The sequence below is a fragment of the Sparus aurata genome, chromosome 1, assembly GCF_900880675.1.
Source record: "Sparus aurata chromosome 1, fSpaAur1.1, whole genome shotgun sequence".
Classification (NCBI taxonomy): domain Eukaryota; kingdom Metazoa; phylum Chordata; class Actinopteri; order Spariformes; family Sparidae; genus Sparus; species Sparus aurata.
In genome coordinates, this window is record NC_044187.1 from 3,663,151 (window position 1) to 3,684,447 (window position 21,297).

Consider the following 21,297-nt stretch of genomic DNA (forward strand, 5'->3'; position numbering starts at 1 on the left):
GTGACATCTAGTTCTAGTGCCGAAGTGTTAGTGCCTCTGAAGTTCCTGTGATGTTGACCAATAATGTCAGCTTTTGTTCTTTAAAAAATAAAAGTTGAGTTGAGAGGCATATTTGTATGTGAATTTTTTGTAGGCTATTATATTTTGTTTCACATACACCATATGTTGATTTATTTAACGCTGATTTAAATGAGTATAATGAGTATAAGTAGTTGCTAAAGCTACTTTTTTTAGCAGTAGTTTTACAAACCACATTTCTCCAGGAGTAGAAATGCAGTTTGTTAAAACTACAGCCAGGCTGAACTACATGTAGTTTTACATGCTACGCTTGCAAACTAGCTTCCCCACTGCATATACAGTGTTATTAATTAATGGGCCCCGGGCCACTCTGCACTGAAAAAATTGGGCCTTAAGGTCGAAAAGGTTAAGAACCCCTGTACTAGATGACTAGATGTCATGTCTGGTCAAATCTGAAGAAAGACCTTCTTGTTGTAACACTCTCACATACAGGTAAACAAGTCAGACTGTAGTAGTTAAAGATCCCTCTGCAGAAAGATTAACTTTAATGTACCTTCACTTGGTACAAACAAGAACACTGCACAGCTGTACCCCAGAACACTTAGGCCTATTGCATTTTGAATTTTACCATTACCTCAAACTTAAATCAAAGCCTCTTTGAATGAGTCCAGTTTAGCACATCTGCACGCTAAACTGGACCTGACTGTTTTCAAAATAACAAAAAGGGCAACATTTGGGGAATTAAAAACAATATAGTGAAGCTGTAAATTCTCAACATCAGTTAAACAGGACTGTGGCTGGTTTAAGTTGAACCTCAGATTCATTGACCTCTTCAGGAGTTTATGTGATTTCTATAGGACAGAGCAATCAGGCTCAGACTAAGACACAGGTCAAGTTTAAACAAAAGATTCTGAGGAAAAATTCATTTTAATTTCAATGATGCCATGTTTTGGTGCATTTATGAAATAAAAGAACACACTTTAAATAGAAACAGAGTAGCAATACAGAACTATGCAGGCCTTCTTAAGTCCCCCATGTGTTTGTAAAAGTGTACAAAATTAAAAGAAGCCTCCTTTGATAATAAATAAGACATGTAGTGCTGCAAGCTGTGTCGCTCTCTATAGCTTCCTCCTTCCTCTCCTCCTCTTCTCTCTCCTCCTTCTCTTTCTCCTCCTCCTCTCTTTCTTTCAGGCTCCCTTCTGATGGACCACGGCCCCCTGGGACCATCTACCATTTCCGGGCTCCTGCTGCCTTGAAATACTGACTGATCTGGATCGTCACACCCCGGGCTCCGCTGGATCATTGCTCTCCTCTGCTTCACTATCTCCTCATATCTATATTTCTGTTAACCTTGATGCCTCTCTCTGTCTATTACTAATGATCTTGTGTGGCCTGCCCTCTTCCAGGTCAGCATGGTGGACAGGAGGTCGTCTGGCTCGGGCACCACTTGGTGATGTCTCGTCCTGCTCGGTCGTCTCCTGGATCCACTCATTTTACATATATTTGTATCAGACTTTCTGTTAATGTAACTTGTAAACTGTGACTTGTTGCTTCTTTCTGTACACGCGACATCTATTGCATGTCTGTCCGTCCTGGAAGAGGGATCCTCCTCTGTGGCTCTTCCTGAGGTTTGGAAACTGGGAGAGACTATTTTTCCACTTTTGTCTTTTGAACAATTAATCAAAAAATATATACAGAATTGTAAAATGCGATCAACAGCATTAAATTTAGATACAAACGTCTTCATTGATCCCACCAGTTTGAACAGCTTGCTTTACACACATCATAAAACATACAGTAAGATGTGGACACAAAAATAGATATAATTAAATAAGAATAAAATACAGTAATATAATGAAGTACTGTAGTGTTCCTGTTCAAATCTTGTTCTCCAGATGTGAGAACACATTTGATTGATCCAGACTAAAATACATTTTGATAAAGTTTTAATAGTTTTTCAGTTAAAATTAAAAATCGTGATACAAAAAAGATAATTTCCACTGTTCATGAGTCAAATGTCAATATCTGAAAATAATCACAGGAGGATTCTTGCAGCTCTACTGTTTTCTGACAGTTTAACACCCAGAGATTAATTATTAGTAAAATAATTGGTGGACAGTCGTTGGCTGCAGCCTTCCTCTTTACTTTTCCTGCATTTTAAAATCACCAAAATCCTGAACTCTGAAGTGTTTTTGAAAGATCCTCATTTTGTTCTGAGGAGGCTGGATATTGGTATTAAACTCCGTGTGCGTTGTTTTTATTATTTTTAATTAAAACCCTCCAATTTCAGGACGATCTCATTGCTTGTGTTTAGCTCACATCTTGTAAGAAGAGTATTATATCCTGTTGCTCCAAATATTAAACATTTTGACGTTCTGATTCTATTCTATTTTTCTGTCGATTCTATTCTATTTTTTTCTTTACTTTTAAATACTTTTTGTCTATTTTTCTATTTCTCTGTCTTGTAATATTTCTGCTGTTGCAACACACAAATTTCCCGGTCTACGGGACATTAAAGGAATTCTGAAGTATTTTTATTGACAAATCCAGAAACAGGAGAAAGTCTTTTTTTCTCACAGATTTTATTTCATACATTTACAAATATCAGAAAAGAAAAATTCCAAACAAATTCTAATGGAAAATAAATATTTTTACAGATTTTGTGCATGGAAACAAAAGTTATGGCAAAGCTGCTTTAATATTATTTACATTTTTGAAAAAGAGACAAAGAAAACAAAAGCAGGTGCGTGACATTTGATTTATATTAAACTATAAACCTGGAAGAACGTCCATTTTATAAATAAATTATCTAAATAATAATCAATAGATCGATTATTAAACTCGACTGTCGTTTCCAGCACCGCAGGAACATTTCACCTGAAATAAATCAGATCGTTCCGAGAATTAAGTGTTTGTTCATGACAAATGTCTCAAGAAAAAAGTTTTAATTTAAATTTAAAAACTTATCTCAACAGCAGCTGATTGATAAAACTCAACCCAGCTGCTGTGGTGTCTGGATGTATGGAAGCCTCAGGGGGACACAGGAAAATCTGTCTCTCTTTAAAGGAACAGTTCAGAGTTTCACAGTTAAACAGAGTTGCAGCATTCTGCTAAATAACTGAAGCAGCAGAGACAACCAAAGAAGCATCAGCTGTCTCCATACAGCTTATTTACACCTTCGATGTGGTCGAACTCGTGCACCCACTTCAACTTCAGTGACGATTTCAGCTAAATAAAGGATGTAAGTAACGTCTTTTGAAATCAATTCAGATCACAGCAGACGAGCTGTATGGAGACACAAGCCTTGTTGCTGAAACATAACGAAGGGGCTCCTTTTAAAACAGGCCTTTAATTAAGAGCTGTGACGACATTTCAACATGTCGAGTGTGTTATAGGCCATAATCAAAAGTTCTCTATGATGCCAGTACCAGTGGCGTGCGCAGACTTTTTGAAGGGCGGGGGCGGAAAAAGGGCACTTTAGCACGCTTTTTGGCTCCCAAGAGGGCAATTTAGCACATGTTTTGGATCCCAAGAGGGCAGTTTATCATGTTTTAACCATCCAAGGGGGCAGTTTAGTGTGTTTTGCTAACCAAGAAGGCACTTTGGCATGCTTTTTTTGGCTGACAGGAGGGCACTTTAGTGCGCATTGTGGCTCTCAGGAGGGCACTTGAGCGCAATTTGGCTCTCAGGAGGGCACTTTAGTACTCCGAGAGAATTCTCCTTCTCCTCCTCCTCCTCATTGCTCTGGAATCCGTGAGATTAAACACACAGTAAAGTTAGAAACTTTAACTTAAATATTACGTACTTTGAATTAACAATGATAAAAAGATTTCGGTTAAACTTCTGGTTAAAACAGTTCAAGGTTCATCATTAGTGTCCACACTTTGATTAATTTGAAGCACTCTTAAATATCAAACTACTTTCTGTATCAGTTTTTGAAACCAAAATATTTCACGGATTGTTAAATATTTGCATTTGCATTTCAACCTTAATTCATGTCGAGAACACTGGCGAGAAATTTGAGAAAGAAAGAAAGAATGAAAAAAAACAAAGAAACAACACGTCTCCATACAGCTCGTTTGCTGTGAGCTCGTGCACCAACTTCAACTTTCAGCTAAGCAGCTACAGTGAAGACTTCAGCTTAATAAAGGATGTAAGTAACGTCTTTTCAAATCAGTTCAGATCACAGCAGATGAGCTGTATGGAGACACAAGCCTTGTTGCTGTAACATAACGAAGGGGCTACTTTCAAAAACAGGCAAGTTTCTTAGTTATTTTTAAGTATAGACACCTTAATTTGACAGTGGATAGAAAGGAAATGGGAGAGATAGGGGGATGTGACATGCAGCAAAGGTCCTCCAGTTGGGATTCCAACCAGGGTCCGCTGCGTATGTGGCATGTGCTCTTAACCACTTAACTACCTGCGCTGCTGTGAGTTTCTTACCCCTTTCAGAGGCCAATATGTCTGCGTATACTCCCCCTCCTGGAAAAAAACAGACAAACAAACAGTCACTTACATTTTTAAAAAGATCCTGTCTGTAACAACAACTCCTTGACTCTATCCTGGAGCCTTTTTGCATGTTAGTGTTAGATGAGTTGAAATAATATTCACTAAAAGTAAAGACATTAACAAGAAGAACCAGTCAGAGCCACGCTGTGTTCAGTCTCACCTGACGAGAACGAAAACAATCAATCCCCCAATGATCAGCGGCACCAGGACGCCCATAGCGATGGCCACAGCCGGGATGGAGGCGGGGCCTTGAGGCTCTGACTCGATCTCAAATTGAACACTGTCCCCAAACACTTTGACTAGCTCCTCCCTCACAGCTTCTGAATCGCTCTGCAGCTTCCTGATGGATCAGACACAAGAGGTCAGCTCCAACTTTTTAACATGTGCTGAATTTTATTTTATGTCACCGTACAAAAATGTTGTTTTCTCTGTTTAGAAAAGTTACTATATGAATACTGTTAATTATTATATTACAGTTGTCACATGACTAACATTGAAAACAGTAACAGTAAATGACAGTAACAGTTTGCGGTGTCCTCTTTAGTGTTCACTTTGGATAAATAATAAAAAAAAAATTGTAGATTTACACTTTAAATAGTTAAATCACACAAGAAGAAGCAGGACTGTAAATGAAAGCTAACTAATACATAAATCTGTCTGGTTCACGCTGAATGTTGTCATTAAAAATCAAACTCTTACGTTGTGACTTCTTCACCGGACACCACCGTCCCTCCATCCAAACAGATGAAGCTGACCCGAGTCCACACGGCTGCCCTCCGCATCCTGGACCCAGAGGCTCGTCTGTTCGTGTTGGATACCTTGATGACGTCCACGGTCCAGCCAAGAGCGTTAGTTAAAGAGCTGGAGGAATAAACAAATTACAAATGATATAAACTGGAAACAAAAACATCTCCAAAGCGTCTTTATGGTGAGCTGAACTTGTCCTACCTCTCCATGTCGGGGATCTTGTTCTCCACAGTGTTAGCTGGCTGGTTGAGACGGATGACGACCACGTCGCTGCTGCTCACACTTCCCCTGACCGTCACCTGGAGGGATAACAGACAGTGGTGAGTGCAGGAATCTTATTGAAATGTTCTTCATTGAATCACATGTAAAATCCATCAAAATCCTTCATCAAAATATCAGGAAAGGAAACTGTAAGACTATTAAAATAAATCAGTTATTCTCACAGTGTTGGAGCTTTTTTTGGGCCTGTAGAATGATTTTTAGTAGAGGAAGTCAGAAATGTTTTGGAGGGCAGTGGAGGATCTTTCAGCACCATGAGAGCCTCGTTTAAAAAGGACAAGTGGATGAAATGTGCTGTAAGCAGGAGCCGCCATTTTATTGTTGGCCATCTTTATTTCCATTTCTAATGAATAAACTATTATTCACTGTGAAACTAATTTTAAAAGCTCAATAAATACCATATTATTATGTTTGAGAAATTGGGAGGAGGGTGATTCAGTTTTTTTTAATCACTTTTTGACTTCAAGGGGAGAATCAAAAGAAAATACTAAATAAAAACTAGCATAATGTTCAGTCCCAACGTCTCTCCACAACTTTTAAGAGGATAAAATGCTCTAAAAAACAGAAGAGTATTTTGGTTGAATGTACATTTATGTATGGAGGCTCTGAGTGGCAACACAGGAAATAAATTATGATGATACAATTTCAACTTCCATCTGTGAAAACAGGTGAAAAAATAATTTAAAAAAAGACAAAGAGAGATAACAAATTGAACGATATATATGTCTTTTTTTGCTAAAATAATAAATAATAATAAATAATAATACTGGACTGACAGTAACAAACATGGTGACACTTCAGTCTCAGGTATCTTATAGAAAATAAATTAAACTTAACCATCACTATTTTTTACAGGATGAAATGTTTTGTGGGTTTAACGGAGACGTCTTCATATTTTTAATGAAGTATTTGTGACGTATAAATCAGCAGAGTCGAGGTCCTTCATCCGTCTTTATCAAAAGTTATCGACACATTTATTTAGATTCAGACTTGTTTGTGGCCTCTACTGGATGCTGAGTTCTTTTCTTACCTTTCTGACAAACGTCTGTATATTTTTCTACACTCACCTCCACCGTGGTCGTAGCCTGAAGTCCTTGGAGGTCGTCGGCGTGCACCTTCAACTCAACCTTCTGTCCAGCCAGCTCCACTGCTGACACCACAGACACCAGACCGGTGGACGGATCCACGTCAAAATAAGTAGTGTCTTCCAGACTGTAGACCAGCCGACCCTGGTCACCCACATCGGGGTCTGAAGCCTGGAGAGGGGGAGGATTTAGAATTAAAAACATTAGATTTATTAATAAATGAGATTTGGTCAGTGTGCCAAGATGGATGTCTTGTCCTCTCTACTTGTGCTGAGCAGGAGCAGCGTGCAGGATCATCTTTTCTCAAGACCGATCGACTCAAAGTTAAAGATTCAGTTTTCTAAATTGATCCATCAGGTTTTGCTGATCTTGGCTGCTTCGTGGCAGTATCACCTGTTTGGACGTCTCCACTTTGTCTCAAACCTTTGAGCTTTTGAATGTCGTGGAAACGTTCCAGTGAGCGATCAGATAACACGCTCAGTGACACATTAACCACGTCGCTCACAGCTCAGTTCAAACTGATCAGATAAATTACTCTTATTTATCAGCGCTGCTCTCACACAACACAGAGGAGACATTCTTATCTGTTTTATTACAGTTTGTGTTTCTGAAAACGAGGAGGATATTTTCCAATAGATGTGAGCTGACAGCAGCTGGGCGTATTCTTACCTTGACGGTAACGACGGGGGTTTTATACGGAGCATTGCTGAAGATGGAGGCCTCGTAAAGCGGTTTGGAAAACTGTGGAGGCTCGTTCATGGGTAGAGCACGAATGATCACCTGTGCTGTGGTAGAACGGGATATGGTGCCACCTAGCGTAGAGATGAAGAAAAAATATCGAAATTAATTTTAATATTGAGCATGATAACTCTTTTTTCTAAATTCCATCTGTGGAGGTGGTTGAAAGTGTTTAGGATGAGTCTCAGAATCTTAGTCCAGGGCTGATAGATGAACCAGACTGTACGACATCTCATCTAACCTCCTCTGAAAACTAAATATTTAAGTAATTTATATTTAAGATAAGAGCTCTGGGCTCTTTATGGCCCACTGTTTAAATTACACCAGGCTAGGAAATAGAAACCTAAAAAAACACGTTTGAAAGAAGACATCAGTAATGGACAGTTGGAGCTGATACAGTTACGTGGGTGTGATAATAACTTTGTGACCACAAAGAATTCAATAGTGCCAAAGGTAAAGTGCTCAACACGTCTCTTCTGACTGAAATGTCAGCCCACAGAGAGCAGGTTAATACAAGTACCCTGAGCTTGTGTCATCTATAGGTACTGAATTATCACTCTGAGCCATTCACATGATAAATAATCATGTGATTCAGTGCTACTTTTGGTAGTTTTGAATACTACGAGAAATACTGTTCTGACCTACCATCTCTGGCTGTTATGTTGAGAGGGAAATCAAAATTCCTGTTGTCAACCAGGGGAATTACTTTAGCCAGAGTGATTGTTCCAGTTTTCTCCTCGATGGAGAAGTAGCCGTCAGTGTTCCCAAAGTCGATTGAGTACGTGATCTGTCCATTTGCGCCATCGTCAACATCTGCTGCCTCAACCTTTGTGTGAAATTATACAAATCATACACGTTAAAGTTGACAAGAAAAACAAAAACTATTTTAAAAAACTCAACTAAAACTATAACAATGTTACACTAAAGGATGAGTCAGTGGCAGGTTTTACAATGTAAAATCACAACAACACGGCAACAAGCTGTAAGCGTTACATGTTAAAGTTGACAAGAAAAAACAAAAACATCCCAACTATAACACAATACAAAGTAGTGGTTCTCAATTATTTTTTTTCATGCCCCCCTATAGGACAGAAATCTTTTTACGCCCCACCGAATTGAAATACTATTGAGAACCTGATAATATTTATTTATTTAGTTTTTAGGCATAAAACACAAACAGGTCTTTCCTCTTTTCCGACCGTGTTCGCAGTAAACCCAAGGTCTATGTAGGCATCGTCATATTACCAGCTCTATAGTTCCCGACCGAGGGATTAGCAGAAGAGCTTGTGTTTGTCTCTTTTTGGAGATTTGTGTGCTGGTGTCAACACAGAGTGTTTTATTTTGAAACCTGGTGGTAGTTAACACATAGACTAAAGTGAAAGTGAAACCTATAAGCTCCACTGGCGTGACGGAGACGTAAAGCAACGGACACATATCCAGTGGAAATAGACCTTCGCGTCCTGTCCTGCCTCCAGGCCCACCCCGACACTAGCCCCACCATTTCAGAACCACTGCACTAAAGGATGAACCAGTGGCAGGATTTAATTTAGTACAGCAGACATCTGGAAGACTGATCAGTGCAATATGTGAAGTGTTATATAATGTAGTGATTCATTAAGTTCGCTGGGTTGTAAAAATTAGGAGTAGTTATAGAACTGAGTCATCAGTATTCAAGGATGTAGCAGTAACTCCTCCTTTATTAATTACAAGGAAAAGAAAGGGACCTCAAACTGAACTTTGAAGAACTCCACCCCGCCTGTTACGCTCATGCTCGGTGTAGGGTTTCATGATGGTTGTTGGGATAGAGGGGGAGGGTAGAGTAGTATAATGAATATTAATCACTCACCTGGACCAGCAACATTCCCACAGTTTGATTTGCAAACACCTTTCCCTCGTACTTGTTACTGGTGAAAACAGGACTGTTGTCATTCTCATCCAGAAGAGTCACATTGACTTCTGCTGTTGCAACGTTGTTTGGTGGATTCGTCTCTGCTGCTTCGATCTTTAAATCAACAAAAGAACAGCATCTAACTTAAAGTGGAACTCTTGCCAAAAAGCAACTGTGGCTTTATTTTTGACTGAATATGAGTCAAACCTTCGTGTAAATGCACAATTATGATACAAGAGGCACTTTTAAGATTTACCGTAGTTTGGTTTTCTGGCAAGCTAATTTTCAATGGGAGTGCTACGGGCACTTTGAAGCTAGAATCAAAATCTCCATTTTTAAAACATTAAGAAGTCTCGACACAACATGACACTTTGCTCGTAGCATCACCAGGTTCTCTACACATGAACACGAGCATTGAGAACATTGTTTGTGTACACAGAGTTTACTAAAAAGAAGGTTTTTGGACAACTCACGTTAGCAGTAGCACCTCCGGCGTGCTGCTGTCATGGCAGACAAAAAGTGTCGATCTCCTAGTGTGACCTAACAGGTAGGAGGTCCACCATTACTCTCCTGACTATTAGGTCATACTCGGGGATCGACACTTTTTGTCTGCCTTGACGACGATGCTCTGGAGATCCAGCTCCAAAGATGAGTAGTTCAAAAACCTTCTTTTTAGTAAACTCTGCGTTAAATAGAGATTTTGATGCTTGCGTCAAAGTGCTCGTAGCACCCCATTGAAAATTAGCTTGCCTGAAAAGAAAACAACGGTAAATCTTGTGTGCCTCTTTCGCTGTAATTATGCATTTAGATGAAGGTTTGACTCATATTCAATCACAAATAAAGTCTTGGTTGCTTTTTGGCGAGAGTTTCACTTTAAAATGTAAACATGTAAACAACAATGTCCTGCAGCAGTAGTTGTTGCAATAGTCCTGCAACAACCAGAAAGCTCAGGGTTTATGTTCAATGTGAAATCTGGATCACCTGAAAAGTGAAGCTTGTAGTCGTCTCTCTGTCCAGAGCTGTGGAGTCCTTAACTGTGACCGTCCCATCAGAACCGATAGAGAAGGGAGCTGATTCTGGAAGGATCCGCAATGTTCCCACAAATCCTCCCTGGAGAAACAGGATCATGGAATAGATTATTGAATAATTATTATCAATCAATATCCAAGTGTGGTTTTCAGTAAAAATCTACCTGGTCCAGGTCGGTGACGACAGCTTTTAACACGACAGTGTCAACAAGAGAATTCTCCGGAAGTGAAACAGAGTAGTTGGACCGGTCAAACTTTGGAGCGTTATCATTCACATCCTCGATGGTGACAGACACCACAGCGTTAGCCGTCTTCAAGCTGTCGTCTGTCTGAGCCGCCTGCAGACAGAATAATGCAGATAATTATTAAAGGGACAACACGTAACACTGTTATAGTGTGAAGCACCAGAAACTCTTTGTGGATCATGACACTTCACTTGACTTTCCATCAGCATGGAGGGAGGAGATGATGACTGAATTTTCATTTTGAAACTTTTCTTTTAATTATTCTTTTGTTTTTGAGCCAATAATCATTCTAGCTAGCAACTAATGTAGGACCTAAGCAGAGGCATTTAAGGCACATGCAAACCAACGGGGCTCAGACACAGAGGAGAAGAACATCGACTGCCTACAATAAATATTGCTGTGTTTTATTTGAAAATATGTTAAACAATATTTAATGTCCATGTTTATATTTTCACTTTTTAAAACGTACACATAAACTTTACTTTTCCTACAAATATATGAGCCTCTGTCTGATTGTGCTACAAGCCTCACATGTTACTTGTTTCACACTTGTGTTCAAATACTAGGATGTTGTTAACTAATATTGTTGTTACCTTGATGTTGACAGAGATCACACTGCTGCTCAACTCTTCTCTGTCTATTGGAGTCTGCACAGACAAAACTCCACTGCTAGAGTCAATCTGGAAGTTACTCTGATACTCTGCTGGAGACACTAAACAAACAAAGACGAGGTTAAATACGGAGAGTCTCTTCACAGAATGTACTGTTTCGCCTGTCTGAGCTGAATTCGTAGTTTTATTTTCCTGTTGTATTTACCTTCGCTGATGCTATAGATCAGAGCCATGTTGATCCCTGTGTCTCCGTCCTGAGCTTTTATTGCCTCTGGCTCAATGGTCGGGAAAGGTCCATCCTGAAATATGTAACGCACAAGTGGTTAATGTTCAAATTCTGTCCTCAAACTCAAAAGCAACACTTCTATCTAACACTCTACAGTCATTATTAAAGAAAACACAATGGTATAGACACAGAAAACTATTTCACAGGCAAACACACACGTAGCAAAAACCTTCAAAATGCAACACAACACAAAAACTTAAAACGTGCAATATGGAAGATTCGGCCAACTGTTTAAAGTCATATTTCCCAGAGTAACTGCTAATTGCTGCTAACTCAGATCTGCCAACCTTGTCAAAATATTTTGAGTACCACTTTTGTTGTGCGGCTTTTTTTCGCAGACTTTTGCAACTCCATTGTTTTGCACGCAGTAATTTCCCAATTCACTGGCAGGAAATCGGTTATAAAAAAACAATAAAACCTATATTTTTGATTACAATACTTTTAATAAAGGAAATATAGACATTTTGCACTCATCAACAGAAATCCAAAAAATGATATGTCCTCATCATGACAGCCTTTCAATGGAACTCAGAAACACTTTCAAAACATGAAAATGCTGTTAACAAACCAAGGTAACTATATTATTAAATTTTTTTTTATTTTGTTGACATGGACCCTCTTCTTTTTGGCAGGTCTGCTGCCCTGTCCCTCCCTGTCTTCGTCTCCCTCATCTGCCATGGCAGTGGTTGCAAAACTTGCTGCGAAAGATTTATTGGCTACATGTTTAAACTGTATATATAATCACATTCCTCCTTATATACACAGGCCTACTCTATCTGCAATGGATATATATATAAAGGCTAAAATACACACGCACACACACACACACACACACACACACACACACACACACACACACACACACAGATGCATCACTGCCTCTTCTTTCTCTTTTTTCTTTGATGATGCATTGGGGTCATTAGGGGAACATAATCGATAGATTTGCTAAGAAAAAACACCTCGCAAACCTTTTTTTTTTCTTCTTTTTTTCCACTTAAGACTTCAGCTCGAATGTTTCCAAAGTGAAAGTAACGGTTCAAATTTACCAAAAGCAGGCAGGTCCGCTGACACACACACACACACACACACACACACACACACACACACACACAGTTTACCTTTTTAAGCTCCAACTGCAGCGAGTAGGGAGGACAGAGAGGGAGGCAGAGGGCAGGAGGAGGCAGGGAGGAGGGGGGCGGGGATGTTACGCTATAGGTTCGGTAGACTCGTTATTCTCCGCTTTTCTACAATGATTGGCTGAAACTGCTTCACCACGCTGCTGCATCGTGTTGTCAGACATGAGTACCGCACGTGCACATTTGCCACAGAAGTCACATGTCCGCAGCTTTTTGCGTAGTTTAGAGGGGCGACTCGTACCAGCGTATTTAGATGTCAAATTGCATACTTGCTACACAAAATGCGTACAGGTTGGCAGGTCTGCTAACTGTATTCCATTGATGCATCCATGATTGTAGCTACAGTTAGCTTGTTAGCTTGTTAGCTCAGTTAGCGGCATAGCTAGCCAGACTATCAGGGATGTGATGGTGGTTAAATCCGTAGCAGAGGAGCTTTGGACTGCTGGGAGGAAAAAGGTTATCAGGCCTGCTGCTAGCAAACTAACAAACTGCTGCAGAACTGGGATTTGTGTTCACAATACTGGTGTTGCACCCAGAAACCGTGGGGATTTCTACATAATGTTGCTTTAAAGAGAAGTGTTCTGACATTGTGGAAGCAAAGACATGTCAAGACTTGTGAGAGAAATATTATAGTATTGAAGCTGAAGGTATTTCTGGGTGTAATATCGTAGAAAACTGGACTCTCATGTTTCACCTCTCGTCCATGACGCTTCTTCACTTGTAGTATTTAGTTTAGAAGACTCACCTGATTCTCTGGAATAAAAGCCCGGTACAAGCTGTGGCTGAAATATGGATTCAAGTTGTCAAAGTCTTCTACGTTAATCACCACAGTGGCTGTGTCACTCAACCCCAAGGGATCCTGTGGTGAAGAACAACACAGACAAAGCAGATCCATCAGGTAGTCATGTCAGTCATGTTATTTCTGTCAGTATAAATACTTTTACTCACACTGGCTTTCACTGTGAAGTTGTGCTGTTGCACTGAATTGTAGTTTAAACGTTTCTTCAAGCGAACAGCTCCTGCGCTGGTCACCTCAAAGACCTCTGAAGCTGGTTCCTTATGGAAGAAAGTGAACAACACATTTTCATATTGAACATTACATTTTACTCATGATGAAACTTGTAGAAGCAGAGTGGCAAGAGTGACTCTTTCATTCATGATGGAGGGAGTGTATTTAATTATTCCAGACTGTGTTCAAATCCTGTTCTTTCTTGTTTTTAATGTAAATGTCAAACTGCTGCACTTCTCTTGTTGGTTTGGTTTATAGTATTTAAATTCACTTGTGTTTCAGTGCAGTGATAAGCAACATGAATGTTACTACAAATATCTCTCACTTAAAAAAAAACTTGTCATTAAATCTTTCGCTCAGGTAATTTCAGTAACTAGGTGTAGTATCAGTGTAAGTGGAAAGATTCATTAAGCTTGTATAAATATAGGTAAATCTTATCACAATGGAATATGTGATTGTGTCGTTGGTGATGTCTGCGTCCGTCGCCGTCACTCGAACAACTTCGAATCCCACAGGTTCTGACTGAAAGAAGAAAAGGACGATGGATACAGATACAAATACATTACACACATGCATGTTCTGTTGTTCATACAAGTAAACACTTAGTCTGAACACAGTGTTTGTCACTACATTTATCCTCTAACTGGTGGTTATGGTCACACTGGTAACACTAGTCGTTAATCAGCTCAGCCAATTAAAGACAAAACAAAAGAACAATGAAACAAACATTTTCTAGAGAATTCTTCTAGTACTTCACTACAAATTAGCCTCTGCTCCACTAGTTTTCATCAAAATCTGGTGTGAGCACCGTTGTCCTCATGCAGTTTAGGCCCGGTCCACATGTATAAAGCCTTTTGAAAAAAGGTTGTTTCATTCATCCAGGATATCACGTCCTCAAAAAGAGTATTTTATGTAGCTGAGCAACTGACCACAGCCTACTTAATGTATGTGATTGACCATGAGTTGTGTTTTCTTAAAGAAACCTGTTTCTGGGCGCGCAGGTGGTCGAGTGGTTAGAGCGCATGCCATAAACGCGGCCGACCCCGGTTCGATTCCGGCCGGAGGTCCTTTGCTGCATGTCACCTCCCCCTCTCTCTCCCATATTTCCTATCTGTCTACTGCTTAATAAAGGTGTCTATGCCAAAAAAAATCTTAAACAAATAAAAAAGAAACCTGTTTCTGAAAATCCCCCCGAATGTGTGGACTGGGCCTTAGACTGTCCTTAAAACACAGAGTTTAACCAATATATCAACAAGATTTTGAAATGAAATGATTTGACAAAAATGAAAGTGTTGCATTTATATTTCTGCTCAGTTCCTGACAGTAGATACAGGTGTATTGTGCAGGAGGTCTACAGTCACTTTCTCACAGATTTCAGTGACTCACCTCAGAGACATTCTGACTGTAGAGCTTCTCTTCAAATATCGGGCTGTTGTCATTGATGTCACTGATTTTCAGTTCCCGAATGTTGTTGTACTGCAAAGACAAACACATCATTTGAAATATTTTGTTTTGCAGTGCTCAGTGAATATTGTGACTTTTACATTTCACTCACCTTAATTACACCATCACACACGAGTAAGTAAAACAAGGTGCTGCCACTCTGTAAGACAGGAACACAGGGCATTTGAGGTCTGTGGAGACACCTGACAGAACACACTAGAAAACTCAACGTAAAGATGTGCTGAAGGTTAAATATATGAGATATTGGACATAATGTAGCAGCAAGTCCTGAACAGAAAGTTCAGACGGAAGCTGAATAGACGCAAAAATAATATTAATACAGACATGAGCATGTGAGGAAATTCAATCCAGGCAGTAGAACACATTTGCTGTTGGGATTTATCAGTAAATTAACTTAATATCTATCAGTGTTGTCATAACTCACGTCCGTCAGTGTGTCTGCGTCCAGCGGCTTCTTGGTTCGAACAGTCGCGCTGGTGTCTCCAAGCGTGAAGCTCAGCTCCAGATACTCCCGGTGTTGGTCAAACATGTATGGCACCAACTTCAACCTACTTCCTGCTGTGATCCCAGTAACCAACTCCACATCCCCTGCAGCATGATTGTGAACTTTTAATAAATGATGCATCTCACTGATATGAATGCTGCACACTTATGAGCCTTGAGCAGATAATGTGTTCTGTAGTGGCTCATTAATGATGCATCACCTCATAAATCATGACACTTTTCCACCAATCTAAAAAAGTATTGGTATCTGTTTCAACGTTTGAGAGGGATCACCACAAACATGGTAAAATAAATAATAAATGATTAAGAAATTAAATAATTAGGCGGTAATTTTATTTGAACACATTTGATTTATTATAATCATTTAGAAGATATCTGCCTCTTGCAAAGAAACAGACAACTCATTTTCTAAAGTCACCTTTTGCTGGATTATTTGACATTAATCTCATTTTAAAATGTGTGATGTAAAACGAGTGTAAAATCTAACTTACCTTCATATCCTTCATCCACTGGACCAAATGCTCTTGAGCTACCTCTAGTACAATCTATGACTGTAGTATCTTTAGGAACAGAAAAAACATACAAGTTAATACAGAACAGACACATTAATGTAGGTTCACTCAAATACCTGCACAATAAAAACCTCTGTAACAACATCTGGTATCTGGGCATGTATAATGTTTTGGATTTATGTGCCTACCATTTCTTTAGGGGGTGTTAATAACTTCATTTAACTTGAATACTGTCTCTGGTCATAATCAGTGTTAATGTATAATCTTTGGTGACTATGTACTGTCATTTTTCTTTCTTACATCCGTGCAGAACCTGATACTGGACTTTGAAACACCATAAAGTGTAATCAAACTGACAACCACACATTGTTTAGTGTACACAGTAAAAGGGCTGGGTCGAGCCCCTGAGAAGTGCACCAAAGACTACAACTAGATTTACGATGGCACAGCCTGATACCTGCTGCAGGGTCCAACAACGTCATAACTTCATTTAACTTCAATACTGAGCTTCCATAAATAACCTCACCAGACATTCACCAAATGTCAATATGTCATGATGAATATTAAGTATGACTTGTTGATTTTTGGACGGATTGAAAAAACAGATTTGGACATGAAAATTTAATAGTAATAAATCGAGCGTCAGAAAACAGTCGGCCTCATTTTTTTCTAACAGATTTAAATCAAATCTCTACCACTTTTTTTCTCGATTTCCAAACTCCATCCATTCTGGTTCTACTCACATAAAGGATTTCCAGTGACGACAATCACACACATAGAGATGAAGAGAAGGAGACAAGGCCGAACCAAATTGCCTGAGTCCATTTCTGCTCCGCTGTGTTTTCCACAAACCTGAAACCTGACAATGAACTGATCACCTGAGTTACAGGTGTTATCAAGCGACTGTAGTTCAGCTCTCCCTCCTTCCAAGCAACACTGTTTTATGGCAGGTTGTAAAATATTACAGGTTTCACTTTCAGCAGACGGTTCCAAAGAGCAACTCCGAGATTAATTTCCCCTAAAACATGTTTTCATCTCACAGGAGAAGTTCAGGCTGAATCAATCCATCAATAAAGCTCGACACCTGCTGCTGAAGGCAAACATCTAAACATTTGAGAGTTAGAAAAATAATTTTGTTTGTCCTTTTCATGTGATTTTTTATGTATTTATTGTCTTTCCCTTTTATAGATTGTCATATCTTTGTGGAGTATTGTAAAATGTTTATTGTTGATTCAAAGGCAAACATGGTGGTATTACAATTAAGCATGATTAGTTTCTGGCAAAGTCTCAAGTATTGAAGTCCAAGTCCTAAACAAGGCATGTTGCTCCCTTCACCTATAGTACAGTACATTTATAAATGAAGGATGGATAGAAAACTGGTTTCTCCAAAAATTATTGACAAATGAAGCAAAAAAAAAAGTACGTCTCAGATTTCAAAAAGTGTTTTTTTTTCTCTTTTTTAAACATTTGAATAAATTAGAAATACCAGAACACGGTTGACCTTTGACCTTATGGATATAAAATGTCACAACTTCATCATTTTATCCCATTGGACATTTGTCTAAAGAATTTTATCATAATTATATGAAAAGTTAATCACTTACTTCTTTGTGCACATGGACAGATGGACAACCTAAAAGCACAGAGGCAGGACAACATGAAAAATAAGCTTTCTTCTAAACTTTAAACACCCTAATTGTTTTAATGTTACCGTCTCTATCATTTAAAAAAAGTGTAAAAAGATGTGTGTCGATTTTTTTCAGTCTTAACATTTTTTCCTCTTCTCTAATGTACAGCCAATCGAGCTCTACCCTCTGTTTCTGCTGAAATCTCTTTGATCTGTGAATCAGGATGAAGTAGCCTCTCTTATCTTAATGTTGTTTGTGAGTTTTTTTTTGATGACCTGATAAAAGCCACAAGCTGAAACACGTCACAACATGTATGCATGTATATTGTCGTTGCAGAATGTTTTCAATTATCAGATTAATAGCAGTATTTCTTTACTTGAACAAATAAGAAATTCATAGTATTTTATTTGAGTGCCACAAATCTCACCAAATATAGCTTCAGAGCTGAATACCCCAGTTTTTGAGATGGCATGAACCACTGAAGAACTGAGCCACAGCTGTTTCAATATCCCTAAAAAACAAAACCTCCCTCTTAGCCCAAACCAAGTGATCCCATAAGGGGCATAAAGGTGTCTTTTCCTGCTTTTTAATTCTCACTATCATTAATACAAACTGCTTTGAGAGAAGTACAACTTTAAGGTGTAATTTTTGATATGATATCTATGACGGCATGTTGTAATCTGTGACAATTACTGTATTAGTTTTTACATTTTGAGATGATCATATATTTGCTCTAGTTATTATTTTCTGTGTTTTTATCCTATTCATGCTGATACTGTCTTTAAAAAACACTGTACGTACTACTTACTTAAACTGCTTCCCATCTTGATCTGTGTGCAGATGGCTGGCCTCTGCTGGATGGTTGCAGTACTCGCCTTCTTCCTCTCTACTGAAAACAGTCTGGCTGATGTGGACCAGAACAGGCTTGCAGAAAATGTTGATGCATCTTGAAAAAGTGAGTCATCTTCTGTATCAATGAATAGAAGACTTATGCTATTTAAAGATGTGTTAAACATCAGAAGGAGCTGGAATATAGCAGGAAATTGCTGTGGGGTATAGAAGGTAGCACGAATACCAGTGTTGGGGAGACGTAAACTCACAGAACTGACCTGTGACTGCAGTCTCACATGAACAGGATCAAACATGCAGTAGTTGAGCATCTTAAGGTTAAGTACTGTGTGAGAGGTATGTTAAAGACAAACAAAAAAACTAGATTATATTTTATTGCAAATCCAGAAATACAGTAGCATTTCACATCACACACACACACACACACACACACACACACACACACACACAGGTAGGAATGGGGCTGATTCCACAGTTTGCAGCCAGCATCCAGGAGATACTTATTAGAGACAGTGCTACCTGAACTACACAACAGAGTGTCAACCAAGTTAGCTGAGAAGTTAAACGGAGTTCCAGCCCTGAGCTTACTACAGATATTTGGACTTCAGATGTCTGCCCAATATCATACTTGCCTGTAGAGAGGAGTTTATTTCAGGTAAACAAGTCAGACTGTATTAGATAAAGATCTCTCAGCAGAAAGATTTGCTTAAATGTACCTTCACCTGGTGAACTAAGACAAACAAGAACACTGCACAGCTGTACCCCAGAACAGTTATTTCATTTTCGGTTTTACTATTGCCTCAAACTGAAATCATAGCCTCTTTAAATGATTAGCACAGCTACTCTGCACAGCTGCACATTAAACTGGACCTGAGTGCTTTCAAAATAACATGTGAATAACAGTAAATTGTTTTAGGCTGTCACCTCAGCCTCGCTCTGTGTTCTGTCTGAGCCAGATGTCTGTTATTGCCCAATGACCTTGTACTGCCATCTAGTGGCCAGTCTTGGTGAGGGTAACAAGGTATAAAAGGGAGGCGACTGTGAGCCCTGTAAGCTCCACCTGTGCGCATCTCCATCACCTTCTCCTTTGTCTCCGCTGGGTTGGCACTGCGTCTGTGCTGCCAAGTCTCTCCTTTGTTTGGATTATTTGTGGTTCTCCGAGTAAGTTTGCTTTTGAACCATGTAATGTAATCATGTACCCTCTTTATGTTGCTGCGGTCTGTTTTATTGTTATTAAGAGGCAGATGGTTCTCCAGACGGCTCCTTCAACATAAACGATTAGCTCCCTTGGTATAGCGGAATGAGGTATGTGAAACTCAAATTTTGGATTATTACTTTTATCCTTGGGGTGTCTGGATTTATTTTGAGGGATGCCACCAACACAATTTTAATATGGTGATCGAGTTTTAACAATGATTGTAAACATTTTTCTAATAAATGTATCTTTTATTTTTGTATTTTCTGTGAATGGGGTCACAGTGCTACAGCAGATAATAAAAAATTAAGTCCCCCTGTGTTTGTTAAAGTGTATCACATTATATCATATAATTGTAATAACTCCTCTATATAATTATATATTATTCATTTTCATGTAAAATGTCGAAGCCACAGGGAGCCAGTGCAGACGTGCAAAAGAGCGCAGGTAAGCCACTCCAAAGCTAACAGTTAAGCTAGCAGTAAACATCACAATGATGCACAGGTTTTCTCACAGACAAAAAAACCAAACTCAAATCCCCGCAGCTCGCTTGAGAACACTTACCGCTGTCTTCACAGTACTTCCAGGTCCCCCAAAAACATGTATCCAGCTCTAAAATAGACCAACCGTCCCCTACACCTTGAACATCCCTTGAATTTCTCAACGGCTGCCGACCGCGAACAGTTTCAAACCAAGATGGCCGCCGGAAGTAACTTGTAGTCATTTCCTCTCATTTTCTAAAATAAAAAAAATATAAAAAAAAACGATATTTAAAATATAAAAACATAATTTGTAATGAGATTACTGCACCACCTCCGTGAAGCAATTCATCATTTTGAATAAAGATTCATAAATTAAACGTTTTCTCTTCTTTTTTTAAATGTCAGAATCGCTCTGTCTTCTGAATGTCTGCTTGATGACGTCACCTTGGAAACTGGGAGAGACAATTTTTCCACTTTTCTCTATTGAACAATTAATCCAAAAATATAATCATGATTGTAAAATGTGATGAACAGCATTATATTCAGATTCAAATGACTTCATTAATCCCACCAGTTTGAACAGCTTGCTTTGCACACATTATAAAACATACAGTAACATGTGGACACAAATATAGATATAACTAAATAAGAATAAAATACAATAATATAATGTAGTACTGTAGTGCTCATGTTCAAATCTTGTTCTCCAGTTGTGAGAACACGTTTCTTTGGTTCAGACTAAAATACATTTTAATAAAGTTTTAATAGTTTTTTCAGTTAAAATTAAAATTGTGATACACAAAAGATAATTTCTACTGTTCATGAGTCAAATGTCAATATCTGAAAATAATCACAGGAGGATTCTTGCAGCTCTGGATTAACACCCAGAGATTAATTATTAGTAAAATAATTGGTGGACAGTTGTTGGCTGCAGCCTTCCTCTGTACTTTTCCTGCATTTTAAAATTCACCAAAATCCTGAACTCAAAAGTGTTTGTGAAAGGTGCTCATTTTGTTCTGAGGCTGGATATTGGTATTATTGTGTGTGTTCTTTTTATTATTTTAAATTCAAACCATCTAATTTC

At 38.8% G+C, this 21,297-nt stretch overlaps 2 protein-coding genes across 2 annotated transcripts in view; one reads left to right on the top strand and one right to left on the bottom strand.

Moving 5' to 3' along the window:
* Nucleotides 1-21,297, top strand: part of LOC115586709 (cadherin EGF LAG seven-pass G-type receptor 2-like) — a gene marked incomplete at its 3' end in the record, with an annotated part of 196,024 nt that overhangs the window by 19,697 nt on the left and 155,030 nt on the right. The window lies entirely within an intron of this gene.
* LOC115592200 (cadherin EGF LAG seven-pass G-type receptor 2-like) lies at nt 3,764-16,925 on the bottom strand. The gene is made up of 20 exons (XM_030434756.1): nt 16,803-16,925; nt 16,039-16,107; nt 15,468-15,631; nt 15,135-15,182; nt 14,966-15,055; nt 14,021-14,101; nt 13,519-13,626; nt 13,316-13,429; nt 11,354-11,447; nt 11,131-11,249; nt 10,457-10,630; nt 10,246-10,374; nt 9,223-9,378; nt 8,022-8,202; nt 7,308-7,450; nt 6,621-6,809; nt 5,476-5,573; nt 5,227-5,388; nt 4,688-4,867; nt 3,764-4,500 (listed from the first exon to the last, which is right to left on the bottom strand). Exons 1-20 carry the CDS (start codon nt 16,882-16,884, stop codon nt 4,467-4,469), a joined length of 2,415 nt encoding a protein of 804 aa, XP_030290616.1. The 5' UTR covers nt 16,885-16,925; the 3' UTR covers nt 3,764-4,466.